Source organism: Cydia splendana, chromosome 7 (genome assembly GCF_910591565.1).
Source record: "Cydia splendana chromosome 7, ilCydSple1.2, whole genome shotgun sequence".
Lineage (NCBI taxonomy): Eukaryota > Metazoa > Arthropoda > Insecta > Lepidoptera > Tortricidae > Cydia > Cydia splendana.
In genome coordinates, this window is record NC_085966.1 from 8,742,746 (window position 1) to 8,764,389 (window position 21,644).

General features: G+C 36.1%; 1 protein-coding gene across 1 annotated transcript in view; it reads right to left on the minus strand.

Annotated features, from left to right (window-relative positions):
- Positions 1-18,794, minus strand: part of LOC134792066 (arylsulfatase B-like) — a 29,308-nt gene extending 10,514 nt beyond the window's left edge. The window contains exons 1-2 of the mRNA XM_063763195.1: positions 18,718-18,794; positions 1,119-1,206 (exon numbers count right to left, since the gene is read on the minus strand). Coding sequence (XP_063619265.1) covers positions 1,119-1,206; positions 18,718-18,746 — 117 coding nt within the window. The 5' untranslated portion in view covers positions 18,747-18,794. The remainder of the gene's footprint in view (positions 1-1,118; positions 1,207-18,717) is intronic.
- Positions 18,795-21,644: the final 2,850 nt, after the last annotated feature.

Genomic DNA, 21,644 nt, shown 5'->3' on the forward strand with positions numbered 1-21,644 from the left:
TGACGTTGATGCCTGCATACAAAAATAAAAATACATGTGGGATACACGGTATATCATTCCACTGAGGGAAAATAAGGAACTACAACCGATGGGTGGTAAAAATGAAAAAAACTCCACTCAAACATTTTTTCCAGATTTCACACACCTATCGTTGTGAATTATAATACTTCTACCTAATCTAGGAGTTTATTTATCTACTGACAACTATTGAAATATATAAAAGTAGTTATAAATATATGGTAGGGTTATCACACCAGGGGGAGTAGCCAACTGTCAATCGTTTATACGAAACGATTGACAGTTGTTTTAATTTAACTTTTTGTTCACAAAAATTTACGGTTCGATAGCCTTTTTCAATAAAAAAAATGGCATTTTGGCCACGCCCCTGACACTGACGTGTCGACCAGACCTCCTGTACGGTTACCATCAGTTTGTCACTGACATAAACGCCGTCGAGAACGTAATTTACTTTCTATACATCTCGCTCGCACTCGCATATTAGTGCAAACGGGATGTATAGAAAGTAAATTACGTTCTCGACGGCGTTTATGTCAGTGACAAACTGATGGTAACCGTACTGAACGCAGCTGAAGGATCATTAGCATGCGCCGCACTCACTGTTGCGCGGGCGCCGCGTTACGCAACCCACTAATTACCGCGGGTAAACGCCACATTGTCCTTGGCCTCGCATCCTTAGAGCCTGCACTGGTTTTCCGGTCAATGGTATTAAGAGTTTTGACATACCACTAGACTTATATCGACCGGGATATGAACCGTGATTACCTTTTGTATTGTTTTCGAGCTCCCGATATTTCTACGCAGTTACATGCATCTTGTTCACGGGTAACTGATGATAGCGGGTGGGTGTCAAAGTTCGATATAAGTCTAGTGAAACTCACCGTGAATCATTCCAGACTGTTATTGTTTATGACATACCGTTTGGTTGATTAACTCTAGAGGCCAATTCGAACGTACACTTTGACATTGAAATGATATCTAAAGACACCTTGCTGTCACCTTGACATGAACTGGGACCGCGTCGAGCACCAGTACGTTTACCTTAATCAGTGGGCTCCTTAATGCAAATGATGGCCACATAAGGAGTTGTTTATACTGACCATATCATCCACCATGATGAACACGACATGCGGAGGCTGAGACTGCGCCGATGTAGCCGCAAGCAGCAAGAGGACACACCATAGCCGTCTGACGAAAAAAAACGAAAGTTAATGTTTCATTTCTGCGTCTTGATCAACTATGATTGCATAATTACTGCAATACACGTGCGATGTACGATGTTGAGAGTTATGATAGTAACGGGCCACCTACCTACATTATACTATGCATGTAAATGGCCCAGACTTCAGGAGGTCCAAAGGCCATTTTCTAGAAAGCTTGTTACCCGTAATATTGAAGTACGTATACTTTATCGCATACTATAGTAGTTATAACTTACGATTTCCTAATTTTTTATGATATAAACGAATCACCTGATGGTAAGTGATCACCGTCGCCCATGGACACCCGCAACACCAGAGTGGTTACCTAATTTTAAGTGTGTGCATGTGTGGCTTTGCCAAATTTATCCAGCAAATTAAATCATTAAAAATGTGGCAAATTCAAAAAATGTAGGCACGGAATGTAGGTATTTTGAATTCGTGTCTTGTTCTATAGTTCGATTTTTTTAGCATTAGAAAGAACTTGAAAGAAGGTAAGCGATCTTGACTTGTCTTTAAATGGAAAAACGCTTTTTAAATATCAGTAACTATTACTTATGAAAGCAGAAGAATATAAATGATCGTATTAGATTCATAATTGTTACATATTTGCCGTAACTTATTTTTTAAATGTGTTTTTCAATTAAAAGACACATCAAGATTGTTTACCTTATTTCTAATGCTAAAAAAAACGAACTATAATAAAAGCCATGGTTATTCGGACTACAGAGTGTTGTTAAAACAGGTTTAATGTGTCTCCTGTGTCACATATTTAACACGTGACAATTGCCGTCTAACAAAAACGAAAGAGTAAAAATAAATATTTTAGGTAAATAGGTACCTTATTCAGCTCATAACTTGTTTTCGTTTTGAATAGAATAGAATAGAATAGAAAAACGTTTATTGCAAAAACCATCTACATACAGCACCACACATATAAATTTAAAAAAGAGGATCTTATACACTAAACAGTTTAAACTATTATTAGCTTAACTAACATGCAATAATAATCGTAGTATTGATGCTGCTATAGAGGCTACAAATGGACACCACTCAGCATATGCTCTAACATAATATATATGCTATAGCGCTGGTCTTCCGTGGAGCCCAGGGCAAGAAGATAGCTCAGAACAGTAAAGGCAGTGTCAAAATGTGATTCGGTACTTAATATTTAACACAAATTAGAAACTTATACATGAAGAAAAAGGAAAAGAAAAAAAAAATTGAAATTTGATATGTAAGTGAGTGGGTTGGGAATATGTAAATATATATAAAAGAAGTCAGGCAAGGCATGTATTTAGTATAATATTAAATATAGTGGATCATATATACATAAAAAAGGGAACTCGAATAAATAAAGAATTAAAATAATATAAAATTTGTGAGTTGGTAGTTGTAAATCGGTTTATAGAAAAGGCAACGATCGACGGTTTTAACCAACAAAAAATATACATTATGCACAATATCACGCCGGAAGTAAGTAAAATATACCTATGAAATGATTTAACTAAGATGCATGGAACGCTAAGAACACGGCAGTTGCAAGCTGAAAAGATATTGTTTAAATTTAAGTTTAAAAGTGTGTAATGTTTTTGAGTTACGTATTGGAGGGGGTATGTTGTTCCAGCATTTCGTGGCAGAATAGCGAAAACTGCCACGAAACGCTGCACAACCGCCGTGCCTCGGACAGAGAAGTCGAATGGCATCTCTCATTGGGCGGGAGGAGAACGACAACTTGTTAAAAAGGTATTGGGGCTGCTGAAATTTTACTACACCGAAAAGTAGGGTCGCAAAATGCAACGATCGACGTGCTTCCATTTTCAAAATCTTACCACTGTTAAGATAAGGGGTGACATGAGTACGTGGAGGGATGGGGAAACAGAAACGGGCACAAGCATTCTGGATGCGTTGAAGGAGTGCCTTCGAACGAGCCAGTAAGCAACCATTAATCACAGTATCGACATAGTTGAGTTTGGATAATATTAAAGTGTCGCATAGTTTTATTCTAAGGTCGACACTGAGATATTGACGAACCTGGTATAGTACTTTCAATCTATAGTAGCAGTTTTTAGCGACATCGAGTACATTTTGTTCAAAACGCAAGCCCTCGTCTAAGAGTAGGCCAAGGTTACGTGCTGCAGAGACTCGTTCGAGGCGTTCCCTCCCGAGCATAACATTAATATCAAAGCTGGTGACTTTGTCAACTTGGCCTTTAGTGCCAAGCACTAGAAACTTTGACTTGTTGGGGTTAAGGACTAAGTCACACTGTCCAGACCAAATGTCGATACGATCAAGATCCTGATTCAACAGCTCCACAGCAGTTTGTGTCTCCCGGGGATGGAACGTTTTATAAATTTGTAGGTCATCTGCATACATGTGATAGTGACAGTTCTTTATACAACTCGCAATGTCTGCCACGTACAAAATAAACAAAACGGGACCCAGGATCGACCCCTGAGGGACTCCGCAATTTACAGGTTCATTTAAAGAGTAGTCTGTTAGTCCAGAATAATTACGAAGCCCAATTTTCTGCGAACGACCAGAGAGATAGCTATCAAACCATTTTACGGTTCCGACGTCGAAACCATAGTAAGCAAGTTTAGACAGCAATAGCGAAATATTTATAGTGTCGAAGGCACGGGAAAAGTCTAGGAGGACTAGGATAGATGCCTCTCCTTTATCCTGCGCTGTTAGTATGTCATCGATCACGTCCAGGAGTGCCGTGGCTGTGCTGCGCCCTTTCCGAAATCCAGACTGCTTATTTGGTAATATGTTATTTGCTTCTAAAAAATCTGTTAATTGCCGACATACCACTTTTTCTAGAATTTTCGACACGAAACACAGAATGCTAATAGGCCTGAGGTCCTTTAAGTTAGTAGGTTGAGGTGTTTTGGGTATAGGCCTAACTATCGCCGATTTCCAGTCATCTGGGAAAACACCAGTACAGATGGATTGGTTGATGATGCTTGTGATGATAAATAGGGTTCTAGGCAAGGTAAGTTCAACCATATCCAGCGTGATGTTGTCAGTGCCTACTGCATTGCTTGTAAAGGATTTAATGATCCTCAAAACGGTGCTTTCATCTACTGGTTTTAACATGAACTTCGCAGAACCAAATCTATGGAACTCATAATACATTAAACTGGTTAGGGTGACACCTCTTCTCGTAGGTAAATTAAGAAAGTGGCTGTTAATCTGATCTGGATTATTAAAGTTAGGAGGCAATTCATTACGTTTTTTAAAATCGGCGATGTTACTTTTGATATTTTGCCACAGAACTTTGGGATTATTTTGATTACTTGTAATATATGTTTGATAAAAGGCTGATTTTTCGGTAAAAATGGCTGTGTTAACTATGTTTTTTAAATCCTTGTAGTATTTTTTATGAGAGTCAAGCCCAGTACGGCGAAATCTTGCGTGCGCTACATCACGGAGCCGCATCATCTCCCTGACTGTAGGAGTGATCCAAGGATGAAGTCTCTTTTTTGTTAGAATTTTTTTAAAAGGCGCGTGGAGTTCAAAAAGCTGTAAAATGGACATATTGAAATGGAAAAGGGTATCGCCGACGTTGTCACACACCATGCATTCCCAGTTTATAGATTCAAGGTCAGCGTTAAACCTTTGCATATCAATATCCTTAAGCGGTCTGTACACTAACCACCTTGGAACCGGCTTATTTTTTCTAATGTTAAGCTCACAGGTGATAAACGCATGGTGACTGAGGTCAGGAATATAGTTGACCGCTACATATTTTGCAAACATTCCTGCTTTTTGCAACCTTAAGTACCTAAGAATATCTATATATTCTAATCCTAATTCAAATGCAAATTTACCAAATGATTATACCTGTGGCTGTGAATTTGGGATTAATAACAACCAGGGCAATTGAAGAGAAATGATACATACCTACACCTTTTTTAACTACAAATATAAATATATATATGTAGTAGCTCTTTGAGCTGTAGACCTCGAGAGCATAACTTAAAAGTTAAACTAACTTAAATGTATGGCTCCGCCATTTGGAAAAATACCAAAAACAGAATCGATACATAAAAACTATTTAATCATGGAACCTGCTCACAAATTTTCACGAGTATCTTTTGAGAATTGCGACCTGTAGAGAAGAAGTATTAGGGCGGCGGAAAATCGTGCAGAATGGAGAGCCATGGTGCATAAAATAACGACCTCATGTGGTCGCGACCCTCAGTCATCAGGAATCGAGGAAGAAGAAGAAGAGAAGAACATCCGGACATACGAAAGCATTTTTGCCCAGGCTTGAACGGAGACCTTCGCTAACGCTCTCTCAATTAGCAGGATAGGTATTTTTGGTCATTTGACTTTGTCTTTAGTTTTTTGTTTAAAAAATAAAAGATAACTCTAGCTTTTATTTTTTGGTAATTATAATATTTTCGTAGTAACCTACTTTTTCAAATTGCAAACTATACGATAACGAAACTTTTGCTAAAAAAAGCAACTGTGTATATTGCTCAAATTAAACAGTCTTTTTCTGTCGCTTACCGGTAACATGCTTACAAATTACATTTGCACTTGCAGTTAGTGCAATATCCTCGTTCTTTTTTGGTCAACGAATAATAATTGACAAATATTTCAATAGCATATTGTGACTTCAGACCAATTGTGGCTAACCACTTCATACATATAGCGAACCATTTTAAGAAATTACAAAATTGGTTCTGAAAACAGTAACGCCTAGTCGATCCCATAAAACAATAAAAAAAATGCTTTTAGTAGTTGTTGACCGCTGTTGAAAATATTATTATTTTCCTAGTCATTTTTAGGGTTCCGTACCCAAAGGGTAAAACGGGACCCTATTACTAAGACTTCGCTGTCCGTCCGTCCGTCCGTCCGTCCGTCTGTCTGTCACCAGGCTGTATCTCACGAACCGTGATAGCTAGACAGTTGAAATTTTCACAGATAATGTATTTCTGTTGCCGCTATAACAACAAATACTAAAAACAGAATAAAATAAAGCTTTAAATGGGGCTCCCATACAACAAACGTGATTTTTGACCAAAGTTAAGCAACGTCGGGAGTGGTCAGTACTTGGATGGGTGACCGTTTTTTTTGCTTTTTTTTTTCGTTTTTTTTTGCATTATGGTACGGAACCCTTCGTGCGCGAGTCCGACTCGCACTTGCCCAGTTTTTTGTAGAGCACGTCCCGAAGACTAGGTAATTAGGTATTCATTGTTATATGGAAATCCAATATGATCGAATATACAGGGTGACTTCAAATTGGTAATACAAAACACTTGATTGGGACTCAGTTAATGCCCAATAGTATACTACAGTAACTCCGTTGTTAAAATTAGCTGTATTTAATTATCGCTAATTTTCTAATAAAACAAATAATTAAAGTCCCGAAGTGTAGTTACCCCACATTAAATACCTAACTGTCATACCTGTCACTCGATGTTATCAATGTAAGTTAATAATTATCGATATCACTGAGTGACACTCGTGTAAATGCCAGTGCAGACGGGCGGGGGAATTATGGTGACAACCGCTCTAAATTAAAAATAATGCCCTTCCATTTTATCGGTCATAATCTTACAATCGAATAAAAGGGGAATCGGCGAGCCAAATGGAGTTTGTAACCACACCACCTGATTTGATCAGACAATTTAACCAGATTGGCGCAAAACTGTTCCCGTCTGGACTGGCCTTAAGCTGTTTAGTTTTAAGCATGGTATAATAATATATACTCCGCCTGGTACTCCATTCCGAGATTCGCGTATGACCTAACTGACACGCGCCTACGTCATCATGCTGTTTACAGGTTCTCAAACTTTGAAATGTGGGAGAATTTTAACCAACGGTGAAAATTATTTTAACGGCATTAATTTTAAGTTATTCATGTAGAAACATAGTATAATAAAACAAATCTAATGTATTAAATTAAACTTTATTTATCTATACAAGACAAACGTTTAAAAAACTAATTCACAGTTACACATTAATTACCAAGCTTACGACGTGAAAAGTTTGGAAAACACTGCGACTGCTGACACTGAGCGAGAAGGAAATAACAATTAACACGCGTTCGACAAGGATGACGCTCAGGGCATGAAGTTATCTAGATCCGAATTGTCAAATGTGCACAGCGCTATCCTGTGTTGCCAGTAGTATAAACAGAATTACCCGAAAGTCTGAAATTTCTTTCGTGAATCGGAAGATATTGCTAACGAGTAATTAAAAATGACGTGTTATTGTAAAATTTAAGCTAAAATACATATAAATGAAAATTATAAAATTATAAAGAAATATTTTAACTTATTAACCATAGGTATAATGTACCCATGTAACATGTTATGTTGAAATAAAGTGGCAATGTTATTGTTATTAAGGATGAACATCCTCTTTACACTTGAAGTGTTGTCTTTTTAATATATTCTGTTGCTATGAAACATTGTTGATTTGACTGTTACTTTTGACTTATCTGAATACAATAATAAACGCAAACTCTATTCTTGTTATACTTTAATATGGTAGCAGAGCGTGGTTCGAATTAATGTGACATTATTTGCAATTGTGGTGAAGAAATCGAAATTCCCAAAAATGCATTCGACTATTTCGTCGGGTATAAAAATTGAGATTGGTCGTCTTGACGGAGCCACAAACTGGCAAACCTGGCGGTATAAGATACAACTACTGCTAAAAAGTACCCCAGGTACGTTGGAAGCAATACAAGGTACGTTAATAAAACCTAAAACCCCAGATGAAAAAGCAACATCTGAGGAGAAAACAAAGTATAAAACGGAAATGGAAGGGTTTCAAAAATCAGATAGTCAGGCGCTGCTAATCCTCACGACTAACATGACAGAGGAGACACTACAAAAGGTGATGCGTTGTGAAACAGCGAGCGAGATGTGGAAAGAGCTCCATAGACTCTATGACGGGGCAAAAGAAGACCGAAGCTACGACCTGTGCATGAGGTTCTTCCGCTACCAGAAGAGTGAAGAGCACGACATGGCTACGCATATTTCAAATCTTAAAACTCTATGGTATGATCTGAACAAAGAAATTGAGGGAGATAACCTGCCAGAAATGCTATTAATATGCAAAATTTTGGACACACTTCCTGAACAATACTTTAGCTTCAAATCAAGTTGGCTTTTAATGAATAAAAGTGACAGGAACATAGAGAACTTGACTACACAAGTATGCGCACACGAGAGGTCTCTAAATCAGAAAAGTAGTGAAGAAGCCGGAGGAAGCAACGAACTACTTATGTTACGAAGGAATAAACAGTACGAAAAGAAAAGAAATAAGAAGTTCAAGAAATGCAATTACTGTGGAGAAGGCTTTCACAAAGTCACAGCCTGCAAGAAGTGGATTGCGGATGGTAGACCTCCTAAACCTCCGAAGCAAACCTCTAATATTGCGACATTGACACTGACTGACCTCGCTCTTACCTGCGAAATAAAGAATACGGATCCATACTCGTGGTATGTAGATAATGGCTCGACAAGCCACGTCTCTAACAGAAGAGATATATATCAAAATTTCGAAAAGTTTGACGAGTCTTCTACTAGAGTAATGACAGCCAGCGGACAGGAGATACAAGCCCTAGGAAAAGGCTCAATCCATCTTGAAGCTGACATTAACGGCCACAAAGAGATAGTAATCCTTTCAAACGTATGGTACATACCAAGCATCAAACGAAACTTATTTTCCGTGCTGTACGCGCAAGATACGCTGAAAAATAGCTGTTTTAAGTCAAATGGCCTGTCTTGTAGTTTGAAGAATGATGAAAGAGTGCTATTACTTGGAAACCGAGTCAAATATGGCGATTTATACAAACTTAACGTCAAGGTATTGATGCCGAAGCTTGAAGTGAACCAATTATCGGCACCTCAGAATCTTCAACTCTACCATGAACGCCTGGGACATCAGAACAAGAGACATGTGGCAAAACTGATACACCAAGAGCTTGGAGTAAAGTTAAACTCAAGTTCATCAGATATTTGTGAAGGCTGTGTTTTTGGAAAGAGCCATAGGCAAAAATTTGGTATGAGACCAAAAACCACAAAAGCTGGAGAAATAATAAGCACCGACGTATGCGGTCCTTTCCCCTACTCGATCTCGAAGTGCAGATACTATGTCCTGTTCAAAGACGCTTACTCCAAGTATCGTTGGATATACTTTCTAAAACAGAAGTCTGAAGTGCACGCTCGGATGAAGGATTTTCTTGCTGAAGCGAAAACTTCTGGACACGTAATTCAAGAACTATTAAGCGATAATGGAGGAGAATTTGACAACGAACTGGTGCGGAATACTTTGAGAAAATACGGAATCAAACAAAGATTCACCATGCCATACACTCCTGAGCAGAATATGCCCACAGAAAGAGAAAATCGCACGGTCGTAGAGATGACAAGGACACTGATGCACGCCCGCAATAAGATCCCAGAAGGTCTATGGGCTGAAGTAACAAACGCATCTGTGTACATCCTAAACAGGACAGGGCCTACTCCTGTAGAAGGAAAGTCTCCGCACGAGCTTTGGTATGGCAAGAAGCCTAGAATTGATCACCTAAAGGTAATAGGATGCGACTGCTACGTCCATATCCCAAAGCAAAAAAGGACTAGTAAGTTGGACAAAAAAGCAAAAGCAGGAATACTCATTGGGTATGACGGCGATGAAGGTTACAGAGTTTTTAATATAGAGGAGCTAAAACTTGTCAGATCCCGAGATGTTGTCTTCGATGAAGCACCTCTACCTGAGAAAACCAAGATTGGTAGAAACTTGAAAACACCTCAGCCTGAAACAAACACCTATGACTTTCCTTTGTCTCTTACAGATTCTGAAACTGCTAGCAAGACGAGTCACTCTCGTCGACTTGGAGAGGGTCCCATCGAAGAGGGTTGCCGTGAGGTGAGTTGTGACACTACTACACCTATAGAAGCAAGCGTGGGAGAGGACTTCCGCGAGGTGAGTCACACTGGTGCACCTTTAGAAGCAAGCGTCGAAGATGACTACAGCGAACAATGCCATGCTCATCCACCTTCAGAGGCAAGCGTCATAGAGGATTATGAGTCAATGGAAGAAGAAGAGACAACAGATATTGAACCTCCGACACGACAGCTACGCGATCGGAACCAGATAAAACCTCCGAAGTGGTTTAGTTTTTATCAATTTCTCAATGAGGCTATATCTGTCTCTGAACCCACCTCGTACCAAGACGTCCTAAGAAGCCCTGAAAAAGAGAAGTGGATAGAAGCTATGAACAATGAAGTTCAATCCCTACAAGGAAACCAAACCTGGGAATTGACGACTCTACCTAAAAATAGAAAAGCACTAAGATGCAAATGGGTCTTTAAAATCAAAAGAAACCCTGACGGTACAGTCGACAAGTATAAAGCACGATTAGTCGCTGTTGGATATACACAAAAGAAGGGTATCGATTATGACCAAACGTTTAGCCCTGTAGCGAAAATGAGCACAATCCGGATGTTACTTAGTATTGCTGCTAATGAGGGTTTAATACTCAGACAGTTTGACGTGGCTACTGCTTTCCTTTACGGAACTGTCAAGGAAGAAATCTTTATGCGACAGCCAGAGGGATACGACGATGGAACGAATCGAGTATGCAAACTGAAAAGAAGCCTATACGGGTTGAAGCAGGCGCCTAAGTGTTGGAACGAGTGCATCCATGACTTTCTTATAGGGTCAGGTTTCATTCAGAGCGAAGCAGACCCTTGTGTCTATGTCAGAGAACGAGGACAGAAGAAAATACTGCTCGCACTATATGTAGATGACGGATTATTGGCCGCGTCAGACGCAAAAGAGGCTAATGACTTCATTAACATTGAATTAAAAGGACGTTTTAAAATCACCACGAAGGTACCGTCCTATTTTCTGGGGCTTGAAATAGATCAACACAAAGATGGTACTATTAAAGTCCACCAAACGGCTTACACAAGAAAATTGCTTGAAAAGTATGGAATGAGTAACTGTAAGGAGGTTGGAACACCCATTCTAAAGCCTGAAAGAGAAATGGAGGATCGTAAAAGTCCTGACCAGTTAGACTTCCCTTACCGGCAAGCCGTTGGGTCCTTATCGTACTTAATGGTTGGGACGAGACCAGATATTGCATATGCAGTTGGAGTTGTATCACGGAACCTAGATAAACCTACCTCAAGCAATGTACAACAAGTAAAAAGAATACTTAGATATTTGAAGGGAACTGTCGATACAGGGCTTGAGTATAAGAAAGGTGAAAAGCGTCTGGTGTGCTACAGCGATGCCGATCACGGTGGAGACGATGCGACGGGGTGCTCCACTAGTGGAATATTATGCCTATATGCTGGTTCAGCAATATCATGGCGCAGTTCGAAGCAAACTGTCATCGCACTATCATCTACAGAGGCGGAGATAGTAGCGGCCAGTGACGCCAGCCGTGAGATTGTTTGGCTAAGGAGATTGTTCCAAGACCTGAAAATAAAACTTGATACGCCAATTTTGCGCATTGACAATGAGTCTGCAATCAAGCTTGCGTACAATCCTCCATATGAGCAACACCGGAAGACGAAACACATAAAACTGAAACACTTCTATGTGAGACAGTGTGTATCTGAAAAAGATATAACAATTGAGCAAGTACCGACAGCAGATCAACTTGCCGATATGTTTACGAAACCTCTTTACAAACCAAGATTGATTAAACTGTGCGAAGCCTTAGGCTTGCCTTTGGCTTGAAAAGAGAGGGAATATTAAGGATGAACATCCTCTTTACACTTGAAGTGTTGTCTTTTTAATATATTCTGTTGCTATGAAACATTGTTGATTTGACTGTTACTTTTGACTTATCTGAATACAATAATAAACGCAAACTCTATTCTTGTTATACTTTAATAATTGTGACGTAGGCCCGTGTCACTCTGGGAATGGAAGACCATGGTTTTAAGTACCCTGATACAGTCGACGTCAAAGATATGTTTACGTTTTTCGCCTTATTACAAAGAAGTAAGGTGCAAAAGTGTAAACATATCTTTGAAGTCGACTGTAAAATCTGTGGTAAATAATAAGCGAATAAATTTAAATTAAATCATTTATTAATGTGCGTAATCTACCGAATGTAACACAATCTTAAAATACGAGTACCTACGTTTCAATACTTTTAATAAGTAGATAAGTGTGCACCTACTTTAACTAAACGTATTTATAAGATGTGTTGAAAATGACCACCGCTTTTCTGGACACATAAGTCTGATTCATATGATTACTCTTGAGATTCTTGAGTCTGCCAAGAATAAATTCATTGGTTTTCACAGAATTGAACGCCTCAATTATCTTTTGGCGAAGTTATCGAGGGTATTTGATTCCCGTGCGTACACTCTCCTTTTAATTTGGCCCTACAAAGGAAGTCGAGTCGGCCATGCGAAGATCGGGACTTCGAGGCAGCAATGCGACTGGGCCGTTGCGTCCAATCCATCTGCCAGGGAACTCTTGGTCCAAATGATATCGCACACTTAGAGCTAACTGTGCTGGTGCACCATCTTGCTGGAAATGGAGATTCTCCAAATTTTGCTCCGGCACCTTTTGTAGCAAAATCGGTAACACATTTCTCAGGAATTGTTTTATTTAAAAATTTATTGTAAAATCAAAATCTTGCGGAAAATCTAATTTTCAATTGACAAGTAACAATTACTAATCAAAACAGGTTTACTTCATAAATACTGTGACAGGAGATTGATAACCAAAGAGGAAAGTGTTCTTTTGAAATTATTTAACCTTCTTTGTTAATCATTATGTTAGGATAACCATGTGAAGCCTAAAAAAATGGGATAGATAAAAAAATTATAAAAAAATACTTTTGATTATTTTAAAAGCATGAGACTTAATTGAGGGGCTTAATTAAGGGAAGATGTATCTAAAACATTGATTTTGTATTACCAATTTGAAGTCAACCTGTATAGGTACTTAAATGGTGACGGATAGTGTACGATCTGAAGAGTCAATAAGGATAACTTTTGGTGAATAGTATAAAGTGTCGTTTTATTTTAATTTTAGTTTAGTTTTTAAATATTTAGTTCATAGGTGGTTTTAATGCTTATTACTTAAGGTAAGTACCCCTATTAACGACCCCATTAAAATTGGCATTCATTACCGCGGTATGTATAAAATAGTTTAATAAGAAAGCTTATTAACTTTCTTTGAATCTAAGAACACAGAAATAAAGCCTTATCTTTTGACTGTCGAATAAGTATAACACTACTAAGAAAACATCACGCAAAAAAATCGTAAATCGTAAACTAGCGCATAAGGAGCGCAAGATTTGGTTGCTCCATACTAACACGCAACACCTCAAGTAAGTAAACGCGTATTCTATTTAGTGATTAGCGTAATAATGGTAAATATTATGAAAAGACTAAGACTTGAGATTGATTCTTAGTTATTATCTTTATGATTCCCAAATACTTTATTTGCGATATTTGCTCGCCAATAGCAAAAAAATAGGAAATTAAAAACATCGGTGTTAGGTTCCATTTTCTTTGAGTGACACCTAATTTCGAGGTATACCTCGGTAATAACGGAAACGGTATTTTAGATTCGAGCGATCTTATATTCATATATAAATGCACATTTCCTTGACATTAAATGTTATTGAAATATTTAGCCACCTATAAAGCTAAAGAGCTATTAACGTGGTATGAAATATATGTAAGAACTCTTAATATTTATTAAAATTTTAGACACTTTCTCAGACGTTTTCTTAGAAACACTTATATGAGAAACTCGTTCAAGTATTGATATAAAAACAAAAGTATGGTTATAAAGTTTATTTTAACCATTGTTTTGTAATATTTGGAATCATCCATATTGATCGTATTAAAAAAATACAAGATAACTATTTATTTTTACTAGTCGTAAATGAGTTTTCAAATTATTTGAATTGAACCGTTTAACGATGGTTAGAAAAGACATCACTCGGTAATAAGCTGTATGAGAACCTAGTACAGACCCACCCAAAACTTTCATGGCTTTGATATTAATAGATTCTTAAAATACCTAATACCTACTTTTGATAGTCTTTTGTATACCAGGTACATAATAAGGATTCTTAAAATTCAAGGGCCGAAGATAGACCCGAGAATCTTCAGACCTAATTATGTACCGTTGCACACAATATTTTTTTCTAAGGCAGCAACCATAAAATGATATATAAAGACAAAGTAAATATTGGTTTTTATATCTTTGCCTAGAAGATAGCATTTTTTTTTAAATACAACACATGGCTATTGTGATATTTGTTTTCATAAATAGACAAAGGACACGGCCCCCTACGCACCGCGCTTCAAATGTAGTTGATTTCGATATCACTGGCAGTCATTTAATCGACAAATAGAAGTGCTAGAGTAGAAAAATATATTATATGTTATTTTAATAATACAATAGACACACAAACATACAACATTAACATTAACATTAACTTACATAGATCTTGTATAGTGTGTAGAATATAATTCTGATAGCTTGAACGTTTTGGCGCAATTTGCCCTCCACGTCCGGTTGAAATAATTAAGTATCTATTTATTTAACGTAGCTAGGTAATAAATTAAACAAGAATTTCGACAGCATCACACTTAAAGGGTAACCCACGATGTTTTTAGCGTTAAAGGAACCAACTATTTTTATTTTAAATTCATTCATTAAGTCTTATAATATGAAAAGCGTAGGTATTTTTATATACCATTTTTTATCCTTTATTGTCAAATAAATAATATTTATCATAATTGTGGAACTAAAAATGCGACGGGTTATCCACCCTCGTAAAAAGGAACCCATATCCGCGGTATTTGGGTAACAGTGGTCCATTACCACGGTAATAGGCGATTTCGACATTTTGGTTTTAATAATTATTTTTTCCTTTATAATTTTCTAAAACAAGGCCAGAAACTAAAATAATATAAACTTTAATTAACAAACTAACATAAAAAAATATGTCTTGGTCCATACACCGCCGGTTATGCTAAATTTTTGGCTCTCTTTGAAAAACTTGCTTAACCCCCTCGTTAATAGGGGTACTTACCTTAATACCTAATATAGAGTCTGGCTACTGAAATTTTACTTAAATGTTTGGCGGGAAATTCAAAAAATCTTGGGCTGGTCACACTTTGTGTAGTAGGAATTATAGTTTTGATACTAGAAAATATTTTTGATTTTATTTGCACACGCAAGGTACCTAAGGATATGAGTTATATAGTTGAGTTGAGTGTGCGTTGAGGCGCACTCAAAGTCAGCTCACATAATTTCTAACACTATGTAAAGTACAGTCAACGATAAACACATATGTTAACACTTTCTCACCATATACCATTGTAACAAGGCGGAAAATGAAATGTAGTATAAATAAGACCTAGCTCGATAATACCGCAATATTAATCCATCACCACAAAAAATACATAAGTCATATGCCAAATGTGCTAAATGCTAAGTATCAAAATATTTATAGAGCACCAACCTCCTAATTTGTTTACATTTGTTAAGGAGTTGTAAACATTGCAGTTTTTCGTTATATAAAGCTACACGTCGACTTCGCACATTGTCGTTATTATTTACGAGCTTAAATAGTAGTTTGCGAACCTCACTCAGTATAGACATTATTAATATTATTTAAAATATATCCCTTATAAACCGAAAATAATTTGAATGAATGACATAAATTGACAACTAACTTTTAGCTTTTTTTTAAATCATAGACAATTGGTGATACAACAACGAAATATCTGTCAACAATTTTTGGCTAGCCAGACTCTATTGCTCAAATTATGTGTATAAAATAATTCCACGTATGCTTTAGGTTTCGGTTAGCTGCTTAATTCTGTTACCCTGATAATTCAATTTTTGATTTGCTATCGGGCTGCGCTATTTGCATCTCTTTCCTCAATATATCAAACAAAAGCGACGCAACAACGAAACCACGAAGTGCGTTTCGGTTTTATCGTTATTTCTATATTCGTGATCTCAAAGTTCTTAAAGTTTACAAAATAACACTAACCTATCACTCACTTAAATATCAATCGTGTTAGTCAATGTATTTCAAATAGGCCACAACATTACGTTTAAACATCGAAACATAAAAATTAGTTATGAGTTTTGTAATACGAAATGAAGACATTGGATAAAGTTTACTATTATTTTTGACGTGATAACGTCTTATAAATCGATGAACACCGGTAGCATGCACGAAAAAGTGTCACGTTCTGGACAGATCTCCATGGTAACGTTGTGGACAGATCTCCATGGTAACGTTACGTAACGTAATGGTAATGTCTTCTTATGACGTTATCACGCAAAATTATCGTCCGTAAACCGACTTTACAGACAACCATATTTTTTAAATCAGAAAACCACCTAAGCATATAAATGTTAATGCAATATAAATTTATAAGAATGTGTAAGTGTGTATGCTTCAAGAGACGCAAATGTAATTAGCACGTGTAACTATTAATAGACTTGTACAGTATTGTTTCGTGCAAAATGTAATTATTAAGCATATATTGTTGTGCCTAATAATTACATTTTGCAGCATATTATTGTTCCCCATTATTTTATCCGCTACAGGTCTCTTTCCCTTATCATCTGTTTTATACTTTAAGTTTTCGTAAATACAACTATATTTAGTACCTATTACAAGTAGATGATTGAGATATAGTGTGACGCAGGCCTCTATTAATAGGTATACAAGGGCCAGTTTCGGCCAAAAATACGTTGACAATTTTTTTTTGTAATAACTGGAATAAAACGTTTTATCTTTCAAAATATTCTCCTTTGGCTTTGATATATATAGTTCGAAAAGTGTATACATGTTTATGATACTGACTATGTATTAACAGTATAAGTGTCTTGGCATCCTGCAACTGTAAACTTATTTGTTTGAATAAATAATAAAGGATACACAAACGCAAACCTTTGTTAAAATTTTCAACAATATGTGCAGCTACAAAATTGTCAACGTATTTTTGGGCCACCGTGTATATGTGGCCAATATGCTTCATAATTAATGATTACATCAACGGCAACTTGTAATGATGATGAGCAAAACCCTGATAAAAAAGCCTTCCTAATTCCAAGAAACCCTGTCGAAAGAATATTTTTTTAGGCTACTATTGAAAAATATATAGCATGGCACTTACTGTATTATTCACCATCAATAATTGCGTATAAAACATCGCGCAAAAAGTATCTGAGTATCTGCAACACTTTTACTCGTAATTGTTCTAAATATAGACACATATCTCTCTTGGTTAAAAGCTCTCAGAAAAAGGTCCGAATAGAGTACTTTTGAGTCTTTTGACGCTTAGTCTGATACGCTTCTTTTGACGCTGACTGTACCATAAGACCAAAGTTCATTCATTAAAAAATTAACTGTCTTGCAACATTATTGTAATTTTAGATAATCCTCTTTTTATACTATTAGATATTTGAACAAATTAAATTATTTTTCTGAAAAATATTTTAATTTGTTTTTATTAAGTAGAATCACTACTATATAAATTATAAACTGAAATAAATGTCATATACTAAGAAAAAGTGACCAAGGCCTCCACTGCTCCAGGCTGGAAACGAACCAGCGTCCTCTGCTATCGCGGCAGGTGCCTGAACCTCCTCTTTTTGTTTTTTAAATCCTCTTTTTGTTTTTTAAATTTGTCCAAACTAAAGTAAAAGTAAATGCTGCAATAAATAGTACATTTCAATGCAAGTGTGGAAAGTATGTTATTATTAAGAGTCCCGAGATGTCTTTTATGAGCCGTAGGCGAATAAAAGACACGGGACAAGTAAATAATAACACTTTCACACGTACATTGAACGACGTTTTTTAATACATTTGCGAAAAAATCACAATAAAACAAATATTGGTAACATGAGTATTACACTTACATTTACGAATATTCCTTTGAACTTGAATGATGTTGTATATTATCTATTATTCAGCACTATAAACTACGTTCAGCGTTGATTTACATTGCCTAAATTAATCACAATAACTCATTTAATACAAAAACACTCTTACAGTTGCAATTTAAGATAATTATTTTGATACAACTAAATTTCAAGTGAAAATGGCGGGCGCCGGTTTTACTTTTTAATTTTTCATTTTTTCTGTTAACGATAAACGCCAACGTGGCAATGATATAGTTCCATTCAGCCAAATAATAAAAAAGTTTTTTAGTGAAATATCGTATTTTATAACGTTTTATTTATATAATAACAAATAAATATTTACTTTATATTGTGTAACAATACTGTTTGTACGTAATAAATGTGCAATGGCAAAATAAAAATATATAAAGTTTTTGAATATCCAAACTCTTTGGTGTGGACGTATCGAATACGGTCAGAATTAAATTTAAAAAAGCTGGAAAAGTAAAAAGCACTAGTTTGCAAAAAACAACTTTGCGAACGCTAAACAGCTACCTACGTAAAGTAGCACTTTTTGAGCAACTGTATTAAAAAATATATTTTTTTCACTTACCGGCTCAATTCATAAGAATTAAATATCATTTTTTAAGATTACAAAACTTTTTGTCACAATCACGACACTTTTTTTATTTAGACACAGAGTTAACATTTAACTAAAAGATTTTTTTAATGACATGACTTGCATATTTTTTTTGATAGTTCAATGATATGTTTTTTCAGCCGCTGCACGTATTTCGCTATCTGCCGGCCCGCACGCTTGCAACCGAGTGGTTCGTGTGGCATGAGTATCGGTAGTGACTTTGTGCGGATAAGGTTAAGTTTGCTGTTGTCTTTTTTACCGGGTGAACTAAACTAAATAGATAAAGCCTACTTCATATTAAAAACCTTTTTTTTAGATTTACATGCCTTGTTTTCTTGTTCAGTTGTTATCTAGTTGGCTAATTGATGTTGATTTTGGATTACTTGCTAGAACTGTATTCGTTACACTAGACATGTAATGTAAGTAAATGAAATAGTTATTTGTTTTACAAGGGGGCAAAGTTGTTGAAAACCGCTCGTGCTACTATTGATACCCGAGCAAGCGAAAGACTCCAAAATTGAACCACGAGCGTAGCGAGTGGTTCGAAAAATGGAATCTTGAGCGTTGCGAGGGTTTCAAAGCACGAGGTTTAAACAAAATTTGCTCCGGAGTGAAACACAAAATTTTTCACCACACCAACTCGAAGCAAATATTATAATGTAAAATATCAAACAAAATCAAACCAAATCAAATTCAAATGAATGTTATTAAATATTTATCATCCAAAATCATAATTTAAAAGTCAATTATACCAGCAAACATAAGTAAACAACTCAAAATTTGCATTTGTTTACTTTGCCTCACATGTGAATTACTGATAGCAAAGTGCAACTTTGCTATCAGTTTTTGAAGTGCAAAGTAAGCCTTTCCGAGCTGGTGTGGTGAAAAATTTTATTTCATACCTACCTAGTTTTCTTGTTCAGTTGTTATCTATGTACTTACAAATGAATTTTATGCTAATTGATGTTTGATGTTGGATTATTTGCAAGAGCTGTATTCGTTACACAAACATTTAAATAAATAAAAAGACACAATAAATAATTGAAATAGCGCTAAATAGCAGAGAATAATAGTTAATTTTAGTTTTTTTTTCATTTTATAACACTTATTATGTAATAAAATTAATTAGTTTTCTATTGAGAATAATGACTATAAGATATAATTGATAGTCGCGTCCTACTTCGTTTTCTGCGACTGCTAGGGCATAGAAAACATTTTCCCACAAGGTATCCAAGGTTCGGGTCGCATCGTGTCATTAAAATTTTACTGATTAAGTATCAATAGAGTGATTCTTGAGGTAGGTTTAGGTGTATAATTTGTTAAGGTTTTGTGTAACCCGTGCGAAGTCGGAGCGGGTCGCTAGTTTTATAATATTACTACATTAACATTAGTAGGTAAATATTAGTTGTCTGAGCTCCCTGCACGATTATCAACTCGGGCCGGGCGCAGTACGGTGTAACGTATGTCATCCTTTACAGACAACACAATAAAGCCTTCTCCGGGTTACATATCAGAATACCGAAAACTGATTTACCTAATGTTGAATCACCTATGCTTGATTCACCTATTTTTAAATTACCTTTCGATCATTTTACCTAAACATTGACTGACCTAAGTTTATAATACCTAAGCTCAAATAACCTAATGGACGAAACACCTAATGCACGATATACCTAATGCACGTTTTACCTACTGCACGTTTCACCTAAAGCTATTATACCTAATGCTCGAATCACCTATAGCTGATATACCTAATGGACGATACACCTAAAGCTGATATACCTAATGAACGATGTACCTAAACTTGATTTACCTAATGGACGAAATACCTAAAACTGTTAGACCTATCGCACGACATACCTAAAGTTGATATACTTCCTGAACGAATTACCTAATTTCGATATGCCTAATGCACGGAATACCTAAAGTCTATATACCTAGTACAAAATTCATATAATTTTGCCGAATGATCCAGTGGCAACTCCACCCAATAAATCGTATGATTTCCCAACCTTACAGTAGAAACTGTTTGGATAACAACTTAAAAATATACTTTAAGAAACGCTACTTTTTAGGTAGTACAATGATTTCGTAAGTCTAATACAAAATTAGTTAACTTATCAAAAACTTAATTTTTGTAAGTTAACATTATGACGATGAATAAAAGTCGGTTTTGGCACTGTTTGGTCGTAGTTAACCTAACACGCTCCTCCTCGCTTTGCTCGTCGTCGCACCTATCTCGACTCTGGCAAATGACTAGACCTTATATTATAATAAAAAATAGTAAGCCAATTGAATGATTTGGTAAAAAAAATTATACTTATGTCCTAATAATATTCTACTAAACAATAATGATATTTTTGATTTTAGGTACATATTTCGTTCGGTTACATATCAGAATACCGAAAATTTATTTACCTATTGTTGAATCACCTATGCTCGATTCACCTATTTTTAAATTACCTAACGATCATTTTACCTAAACATTGACTGACCTAAGTTTATAATACCTAAACTCAATTAACCTAATGGACGAAACACCTAATGAACGTTTTACCTAATGCACATTTTACCTAACGTACGTTTTACCTAAAGCTATTATACCTAATGGACGATCCACCTAAAGCTGATACACCTAATGAACTATATACCTAAAGTTGATTTACCTAATGGATAAAATACCTAAAACTATTATACCTAACGAACGAAATACCTAAAGTCGATATACCTAAAGGACGGAATACCTAAAATCGATATACCTAATACATGTTATACCGAAAGTCGATATACCTAATGGACGATATGCCTAAAGTTGATTTACCTATTGAACGAAATACCTACCTAATATACCTAACGCACGTAATACCTAAAGTCGATATACCTAATGCACGAAATACCTA